General features: G+C 46.5%; 1 protein-coding gene across 1 annotated transcript in view; it reads left to right on the top strand.

Moving 5' to 3' along the window:
• Positions 1–10,000, top strand: part of LOC133961685 (neuronal PAS domain-containing protein 3) — a 175,881-nt gene that overhangs the window by 140,978 nt on the left and 24,903 nt on the right. Inside the window, exon 6 of the mRNA XM_062396958.1 lies at positions 5,194–5,374. Within this exon, the coding sequence (XP_062252942.1) occupies positions 5,194–5,374 (181 nt within the window). The remainder of the gene's footprint in view (positions 1–5,193; positions 5,375–10,000) is intronic.

The raw sequence follows: 10,000 nt of genomic DNA, 5'->3' as shown, positions 1-10,000 counted from the left end.
GATTATCATGAAATTTGGTGGGAGGATGTTGTGTGTGTCAGGGAAGACACACACTCACACACGCACACACACAGGCAGAAATAACTTTGAAGACTATTTTATGTTATAAGTGAACAAATACAACCATCAGTGATTTACAGTGAAATATATATTAGTTCAGTTTGAAACAGCAGGAAACTTTTTATCTCTCTCTCATGACTCATCGCTCTGCTCATTTCCCTCCATACTCAGCCCCTCCCTCCCTCTCTCTCTCTCTCTCTCTCTCTCTCTCTCTCTCTCTCTCTGTCTCTCTCTTCATCACTCGCTCCCTCCCCGCTCCCCCCTCCCTTTCTCTCATCCAGATGAAGTGATTGCGTTCAGTGTTGTGTGTTTTGTTTTGCCTAATAAATCACCATTTATCAGAGCCTGAATGACACACACACACACACACACACCGACACACACAGGCTCACAAACACTCTGTGGCAAACAGTTCATAATGGACCGTTCATTTGTCATCCTCTGAGCTGTTGACAAGGATATGGGCTCTGTGTGTGTGTGTGTGTGTGTGTGTGTGTGTGAGATCATGCTACTTTGCTGACAATAAAGTTTTGTCCTCGTTCAATCTACTGCTGTCAACTGGAGACTCTGTCCTCAAACAAACACACACACACACACACATACACACACACAGCCCATATCCTTACACATGCACATATGATGTGTGTGTCACACTGTATATGCATTAACACAATAATTGCACCCATGCGTGTAGGCTGGTAAACACTTCATGGATGTTTGAACGGTGCAGCCGATGGAGAGACGGAGGAAAGCTAAAAACGTAAATGTTGTTTTGAGAAGTGGAAAAAGATTTGTCGACATTATGAAACTGTGGATTAAATAATGATGGCGTCTAGGGGTAGGCACGGTATTCTTTAAAAAAAAAAAATATATATATATATATAGCATTTTTGGCTATGGCCACTAGGGGGTTCAGTGACCTTCAGGAAGAAGTAAAATCACCAGTTTAAGAAGTAAAATCACCAGTTTACAGCCGACACCAGTTTAAACAGTATATCATCCTGTCTGATCGGGGTTGTTGTCTCATATCAGTGTTTGGAACCAGTTCAAACTGGATTTACATTTTGATCAAATTAAGTTAAACATTGTTCGTTTGTGGAGGTTTAATTTTCCCACAGCCCCTGAAGGCACCACACCTCAACATGTCAGTCACAAGTTGACTTTAGAGAAAACACAGGAATGTAGTAACGTTATATTTGATAAAAAATACTATACGTAATTTTATATGCTATCATTATATAATATACATATGATATTTTGTACTTGTTGTTAACTTACCTACTTTGTGATTGTGTCTCAGTGCGGAACTTTGTGGTTATTATTGTTAATGTTGTGTTCTGCATTTTAACGTTTACTCAGGAACAATAAACTTTGCATATCTTCCTTCTGCTGGTTTTTCTCAAACTTTATGGATTTGATATTTATGGATTTGTTCTGTTTTGGGGGGAAAATAGAAACAGAGACACAGTAAATAATTTTATTAAAACTAAACTGAATTTTATGGAGACGTTGGAGAGCCGTGTAGTTTAATGACCATTTTTCAAAATGAACTTTCGAGTGAATACGATTTCAGGAAACGTCTCCATGTTTTCATATCTTGTCGTTTAAAGAGGAAACTGTTTTTTTGACGCTTGAGCTCGTGTCCGTGGTTTCTCCTCGCTCCGAGGCCGGCGCCCCATGAATCATTAACAGCCGAGTAATTATGCACTATCAAACTTGGAATATTACCCCACTTAGCTAATGTTTAATGCTGTAATTAATTCTGAACCCTGCGAGCCAACATCAATTTATTTGATTAGTACTTTGCAAAGTCACACAGAGGTTTTTTACTGTTCTGAGGTGTGAGTGTGTGTGTGTGTATGTGTGTGTGTGTGTGTGTATGTGTGAATGTGTGTGGCCTACTTTCCGTATTAATTAAAGGACAAGCCTATGGGATCTAGTGACATCTAGTGGTGAAGTTGAAGACTTCAATCCACTCCCTCGTCAGCCGGTGGTTGTTTCGTCCATTCTGTGCATTTGATTAAAGTTTTATTTGGTCCATGTCCCATCTGCTAACATGGAGGAGGATGTGGGCTTTATGAGCTGTACTACAACCAGCCACCAGAGGGAGATCAACATACTTTGGCTTCACTTTGGGAGCTGTCCTGTTGTCTGTCCTTATTCAAAGTAACACAATAACACAATACAGACCTGTTACACACACTGAAAAGGTGAGGGTGATGGAACACACACACACACACACACTTAAAATATAAATAAGAGACTGATATGAGAGGAAGGAAATTTATATCTACACAAACATGAACACTCTCTCTCTCTCCCTTTCTCTCTCTCTCTCTCTCTCTCTCGCTCCCTTTCTCTCTCTCTCTCTCTCCCGCTTTTTCCCTCTCTCTCTCTCCCCCTCTCTCTCTCTCTCCCTCTGTCTCTCTCTCTCTCTCTCTCTCTCCCCCCCTCTCCCTCTCTCCCTCTGTCTCTGTCTCTCTCTCATTGTCTCTCATGGCTTGATGTCCTCTCGTCGGAGGGCGAGCGAGGCGATAACGTGTCCTTTGTGTTTTAATGGTTTTTATCTTCAGGCTCTTTAACAGACTAACACGTTGAACTCAAACTGGTTCTGACAGGAGCGTTCAGTTTCCCCGTGCAGAGGTCGTCAGGGCGCCGGCCCATCACTCATCTCGTGGAGCGGCAGCGGGGGACGCCACGTTGACGCTCTAACGCCGGTTGATTCAGTCGTGTGTTGTTGATCTGGAGGAAAGGAGGATCAGAGTTCTTCACTGGTGTTCACGTGTTTCTGATCAGTTTGACTTTAACTAGTTGTGTGATGATATAAAGACAGGCTGGGACGTCATGATTGACAGCTGACCTGTGTCTGGGCGGGGCTTGGACTCTCCATGACTTCAGGTGACGTCTTCTGGCTCCACCTCTGGAGACCTCTCCACCACTGTCCCACCTGCCCAGTACAAACACCACACTTTGTTCAAACTCTTATCGACCGATGTTGACGGGATTTGATTTGTTAGAGTTTCATTTCGTCATAGTTCATCAACCACACGTCACGTTTCTCCTTTCTCTGCCACCTGATGTTTTAAAGGTGAAGGTTTGTAAAACACACGAAGCTGAAAACAGACTGTGTCTCTGCAGGAGGCGCCGGTGGCTCGGTCTCCGTCTGTCTTCTGAATCTGATCTCACTGCACTCTCTGTTGTCCCATAAAGACAAAAGACTCTGGGGGCAGAAGAAACAACATTATAATGGTTTTAAATCACTCGGCCAACCTCTGTGCAAAGGGCTGGAAGGATCACATGATGTATGGAGGTTGTGGTGCCAAGGTTTCAGGCTGATTAAAAAACGTCGGTCCTCGTACATCTTCAACACGTGTTGTGGTGGAGAGACAAAAACAGACGGAGACACAAAGTGTGTGTAAATCAGAGCCACTTTGTTCTCAGGGTAAACACACTGCACGTGTCTGTGGAGCCCTGATTCATCCAGATGTTAGTTTGAGCTGATGTTCTGCAGAGGGATCCAGAGTCCTGCCTGATCAGCCTCAGATGATGGACACGCTGGAGACCACAGAGCTGAGAACTCAGAGCCGGAGGAGAGAGAAGGTTTGATTCAGGTTTTAGCTTCGGTGTGTTTTGGTTGTTTTGTGCTGAGTCAGCACGTGAGGTCTATAAGGAACAACTGACCAATCAGAGCAGACCGAGGACATTCTCCTAACGAGTTCAAGTCTCAGTCTCTAGTTTCCAGTCTTCTCTAACGCACCTGATGTTCATTCAGTAAGTTATGATCCTGTTAATGATCGTTCACACTTTGTTTGGTTTCAGACCTTCAGTTTGATATCGGGGGGGGGGGGGGGGGGGGGGTTTCTCGGCTCATGAAGCCCTCACAGAGAAGATGAGTTTGTTAGTGGAGCTTTAAATGCAGGTTCACATGAAGCAGATCTGAAGCTCACTTCCACAGGTGGAGGTTCCAGCTGCAGTCAGGTGCTTCCTGGTCTCTTGCTGCTCTGGGATCAGTCTCTCAAAGTGCTGCTGCAGGATCTGAACGTCTGACTCCAGCTCTGCTTTGTTCCCTCTGTGTAATTAGCTCCACCAGCGACTTTATGTAAAACAGTTCTGCCAAGTTTTAATTGATTAAAAGTCGGCGTGTTATTGCGAAGAAGAACAATGTAGGTCCAATTAGCAGTGTAACGTGTAAACATGAACACTCACTCCCATGGTGCACCAGGGTGTGTGTGTGTGTGTTACTGTGTGTGTGTGACTCTGTGATCGTCTCATTTCTTAATCATCACTTTCTGCTCCAGATGAGACTTTATGAGGGGACTAAATTGCCTTAAAGGGATTTCTTATTAACAGGATTACACCCATGTAATCCCCTTTGTCCCAGTGGACCCCCAAAATCCTGAACACACACACACACAAACACACAAACACACACACACACACTCATACACTCTCTTTACCAGATTAGCATGTGGAAATAAATGTGTTGTTGATTTGCTACAAATGAAAACACACACGTTAAACGACTGTCACGTGACACCGTGCACATGTTCAGTGTTTGTGTGTATTTATAACCTTGACATGAATCCGTGTGTGTGTGTGTCAGTGTGTGTGTGTACGTGCACGTCTGTGGTTCAGGCGCTGCTCCCTCGTCTCATCTCCAATTAACAAAGACAAATCCGCTTCTATCGCTGCTAATGAGAGTGTTTAAGGTGAAGGGACTCGGTTTATTTAATAAGACGCATCTCAGTTATTCCATTTCCATGAGAAAGAGAAACTGAGCTGATTCTCCACGGGAGGGAAGGATTACACGAGCAGGAGGAGGAGGAAGATCAGAGAAGAAAGGATGAGGGAAAGAGGATAAGGAGTCATGGAGGAGAAGAACAAGCTGGATGACTAGGTGGGACGAGTGGAAAGAGGACGAGGGGGACAGAAGGAGGGATTAGAGGAGCGCGGGGGGGAAGAGGAGGTGTAAGTCAAAGAAAGTGTGAAGAAACAGGGGTTAAAAAAGAGGAAGAGCAGGTAAAACAAGGAGAAAGACGACAAAGAGAAGTTTGAGCAGACACCACAGAGGATGATGAGGGTGAGGAGGAGGGAGGAAGAGTTTGACGTGTTCTGATCCGTGTGTTTCTGCAGGTGGAGCTGACGGGCAGCAGCTCCTTCGACTACATCCACCCCGGAGACCACGTGGAGATGGCGGAGCAGCTCGGCATGAAGCTCCCCCCCGGCCGAGGGCTGTCCCTGTCCCAGGGGACGGTCAACGAGGACGGGGCGTCCTCGGCCTCGTCCTCCTCTCACTCCGAGACGCCGGAACCAGGTAGGACACCAGCAGAGAGGATCTGAATGTGGTCCATCAGTCCTCATGGAACCAGAGTCAGATCCACTTGATCCAGGATCATAGACCTCAGTCCTCTGAACATGTGTACACGTTCTTCACTGACCGACTCCATTGGTTCCACATCCTTCATATCTACCCTCCTCCTCCTCCTCTTCCTCCTCCTCCTCCTCCTCCTCCTCCTCCTCCTCTTCCCTCGCTCGCTCCCCAGTATCCCAGCATGCACTGCTGTAAGTTTGAATACAATTAGCGAAACACATTGAAAAGGCGTAAACGGAGAACAGACACATTCCTCATTGGGATTCGCTGCATCGCTCCCTCCTTCCCTCCTTCTCTCTATCCCTCCTACCCTCCATCCCTCCTTCCCTCCATCCCTCCATCCCTCCATTCCTCCTTCCCTCCTTCCCTCCTTCCCTCCTTCCCTCCTTCCCTCCATCCCTCCTTCCCTCCATCCCTCTGTCCCTCCATCCCTCCTTCCCTCTGTCCCTCCATCCCTCCATCCCTCCATCCGTCCATCCCTCCATCCCTCCATCCCTCCTTCCCTCTGTCCCTCCTTCCCTCTATCCCTCCATCCCTCCTTCCCTCCATCCCTCCATCCCTCCATCCCTCCTTCCTTCCTTCCCTCCATCCCTCCTTCCCTCCAACCCCTCCTTCCTTCCATCCCTCCTTCCCTCCCTCCTCTCCTCCTTCCCTCCCTCCCTCCCTCCCTCCACCCTCTCCCTCACCACATGTTCTTCTACCTTCCAGAGCTTTCCATTGGGCCTCTCTCGTGCTGATGATAATTTAAGTATTAGAGGGAAATCCATTTATAAATTAAACAGAATGACTTGATATCCATCGAGTCCCTTAGTTCATCAGCCTGTTCAAACAACGAGGGGGAGATTGGCTTTGCGGCGGCCGAGTCTTTGGAGACAGTGCGGTAATTAGATCTGCTGCGGATTTATTCTTGGCTGATTGGTGCCGGTGATGGGTGTGCGGGGGGGCTTTAAATTAATTGCAGTTCCACATTTGAGGGTTTTGTTCTTTTCTCTTTTTTTTTTGTCTTTGACTTTCTGCAAACCTCTAACCGAGCGTCCCGAGTGATGGAGAGAGAGATGGAGGAGAAGAGGACATACATGCAGTTGTCAGTGTCAATTTGTCTGGAGAGACAGAAAAGAAAAGAGGGGGGGGGGGGGGGGTGTCCCACTGCTAATCTGCCTATAAAGACATGACGATGTGAATGTGTCCTGGAGGAGAGGACGGACAGAGGCCTGTGTGAATGTCTCAGTGGTTCCCAGTGTGGCCACAGAGACGGAGGAGACGAGGACAAAGGTGCTTGTTCTCCCATGTTAATCTGCTGGAAAGAGAGAGAGACGTGAAGACGGCTGGAGAAAGACAGCGGCGAGGGATGTAGGGACCGGTCTGAATGTGTGTGAGTGCTTAGCAATGTTAATTTCACCAAAGAAGAGGAGCGAGACGGGGGGGTGGTTTCAGACGGACATGTTTGAATGTGAAGGAGCGATCCCCGATGATAATGTGACCAGAGATAGAGGGGGCGAGCGAGGATTAGGATTCATGTATGTGTTCTTTAATGTTAATTTGTCCGCAGAAGGAGAGGAGGAATAAAAAGTGGCTGGTATGAATTTGTATGAGAGCTTCCCAGGAGGGGGGGGGGGGTGAATGGTATCTGCTCATTTCATCCTCAGACAATCACAGCGTTTACATGCACCGAGCAGCCTGGTCACCTGACACCTCCTCTTCCTCCTCCTCCTCTTCCTCCTCCTCCTCCTCCTCCACTTACTCCTCACAGCGCAGAGTGCCACTTAGTTGGTTCGAGTTTCAGTGGGACTTTTAAAACACAAAGAGCTGCTCCCTGCAAAGATGGTCGGGTTCAAACCAAAGTGTGAGACCAGACATCGGCGGAGAAACGCCCAGCTCTCTAAAAACACATTCATATCCAATAGACGCTTCATTTCATTACGTTCAGATGTAAACACAGAGAAATGAAATCCTGAATATTCATCTTTCTGTTTCAAACCCAAATGTTTTTAAGGACTCGACCTCATGATTCCAGTTTGAGGACATTTAACCTCACATCATTCTAACTGTGGACAAACGGACTAAAGAGGCTTTTCTCTTTCATGTTATTTCTTTAACGCCCCCCCCCCCCCCCCCCCCCCCGCAGACGGTGACTAATACTTCTCCTCAGGCACTTTGGTCATTAGCTTTCGATCCAGTCGATACCTGGCGAATGCTGCATGTGTCCAGTTGAGCTTCTCCCATTTGTTTCCATCTTCTCCTCCTCGATGCATCTTTGTTCCGTGGGTTCCTCCCTCGCCCGGCACTCCTCCGTCCATCACCCGCCTCCTCCTCCTCCTCCTCCTCTCTCATGCAGCGGCCGCTCTGTCCATCGATCGCCGCTGCCTTTGTTTCTCCGGGAGGTTTCACACTCAGGACACTGCTGCGTCTTCCTGTATGCTAATGATCCATCAGGTGGTGTTTTCCTACCTGCTCTCTTCATCAGGAGGAAGAGGAGGAGAGAGAGAATCAATAAAGAAACACAGAGTCATGTGACGTGAACTCCGGACGAGGTCCTGACCTTCTCCAGAGTTTCACACTCTCACACAGAAGAGGAGCAACAGATTAATTCTTATATTTTTGATTTCATATGGAGACTGAAGGCCTCCTGCTCCGTGGTTCCACCCCCCCCCCCCGCGTGTCAGTCACAGCTCCGAGTTTTGAAAGTGGAGTTGAAACACAGTCGACCTTGGAGGAGAGCGATCTCACTTTGAAGCCCGACGCTGCGTTCACCCTCTCTCAGTTAAAGAGACTCGTCTTTAAAAAGCACATGACGCAATTTGACTAATATCAGTGGAGCCGCGGCTGAGAGGCTGCTCGTCTTTAAATGCTCTGAAGCTGAGCAGAGGAAAATTATTACTCATAAGACGGAGAAGAGGGGAAACTCTCATTTTCTGTCACTTACACATCATCAGCCGAGGGGAACGTGTTGACTTTGACCTTTGACCTCCTCGGGAGCTGCCGCTTTTAAGGAAACTTTTCGATGAAATTCAATAAATCTGAAACGATCTTCACTGCAAGGGATGAAGGTTTTCTTCATTATTCTCCGTATGCACCATGACGACTTCTTTAACAGAAAAGCAACAACTCTTTGTTTGCTTTGTCGTTTATCGTCTCAACTAACATTCTGTTCTTCTCTGGGCCAGTAATCTGTTTTATCACAATCTTCACGTTTAAAACTGCATCTTAAATTCCATGTTTCCTCTCCAACTTCTCCCAAGTTTAACTTTCCTCCAGTTGCGTGACTCCCCAGCGTTGTGTTATTAATTCCACTCAGATTCACGCCACCAAGCTCGTAGTTAATTGAGTATTTATTTCAATTTTCTCTCATCAGAGGGAAGAATTAGTTAGAAAAACAGTGAATTTCAAAGTCCTTCTGGAAGCAGTGGTTCTGCCCTCCAGCAAAACACCATAAGTTCTCCATTATTAGCTCCTCGCCGTCTAATTGTCCGCGGCGTCGCCTTATTTCAACATCATAAGTCTTTGATTATTGTTGCTAATTACACTATTAGCACAATGGAGGAGAATAATTCCTCATAATCGCTCACATTTATCATAATTACCCAAGTTTACAGTCACCTACGTTTAATGTCATTTAGAGCGGCCATCGGCAGCCGCCCAAGGACAAGCTGTGTGTGTGTGTGTGTGTGTGTGTGTGTGTGTGTGTGTGTGTGTGTGAAATGTCACTTGGACTCCACGCCAAGAGGCAAAGGTCAGATCTGGTGGGATACACAAACACACACACACTCACACACACACCTGTCTTGTCTTTTCAGGAGTGAACATCGAACATTTCAAGCCTTGTGTTGTTGTGTGTTTTACCTCAAACTCTGCGTCTTATAGAAAACTGTGGAAATATGATTTTAAAACCTGTAATTTTCATCGATTTTCATGACAGCCCCCTGGTGGCTGGCTGCAGTACAGGTCACTAACCCTCCTCCTCCTTGTTAGCAGATGGGACATGGACCAGGTCTCATCTCCCTGATGTTTCTACTGTAGAGCCTGAGTTTGAGCTGCAGCCTCGACTGTCTGACACATAAAGAGCTTCTTCCTGCTAAATGATTTCCATACATCCTCCAAACTCCATCACTGGGAGAATGAGTCACAATGGATTTAGTAAAAGTGCTCAAATTAATTTAATCAGTGTCACGAGAGTGTTTTTTTTTCTTTTTAAGAAAAGCAATGAAACCACTTGAGGCAAACAAAGAACTTTTCAGAGGCTGAGGATTATTACTAAAGCAGAATTATCCGTTTGGTTAAGTTTTATTAAACTGCCGGCGCTCGCTGCCGCTCTAAATGGAATCTTTAGAGTACACAATAGCCAATCACGGGCTATTATTATTAGAGTTTTCTAATTAGGCTTCTTAACGAGGCCGGGGCTGTTTACAATAAGAGCCGCTCAGATAACAGCAGCAGAGGACAGGGCGACTCCGGACGACAAATGAAGCGCTCCTCTCCGCTATCTGTCTCTCACCGCGGAGATAACACAGGAACTTCTCAAAGTCCAGGACTCCAGTTTTAATTTGAGAGAGAGAGAGAGAGAGAGAGAGA

Source organism: Platichthys flesus, chromosome 10, assembly GCF_949316205.1.
Source record: "Platichthys flesus chromosome 10, fPlaFle2.1, whole genome shotgun sequence".
NCBI classification, from domain to species: domain Eukaryota; kingdom Metazoa; phylum Chordata; class Actinopteri; order Pleuronectiformes; family Pleuronectidae; genus Platichthys; species Platichthys flesus.
This window is presented reverse-complemented; position numbering and strand designations above follow the sequence as displayed.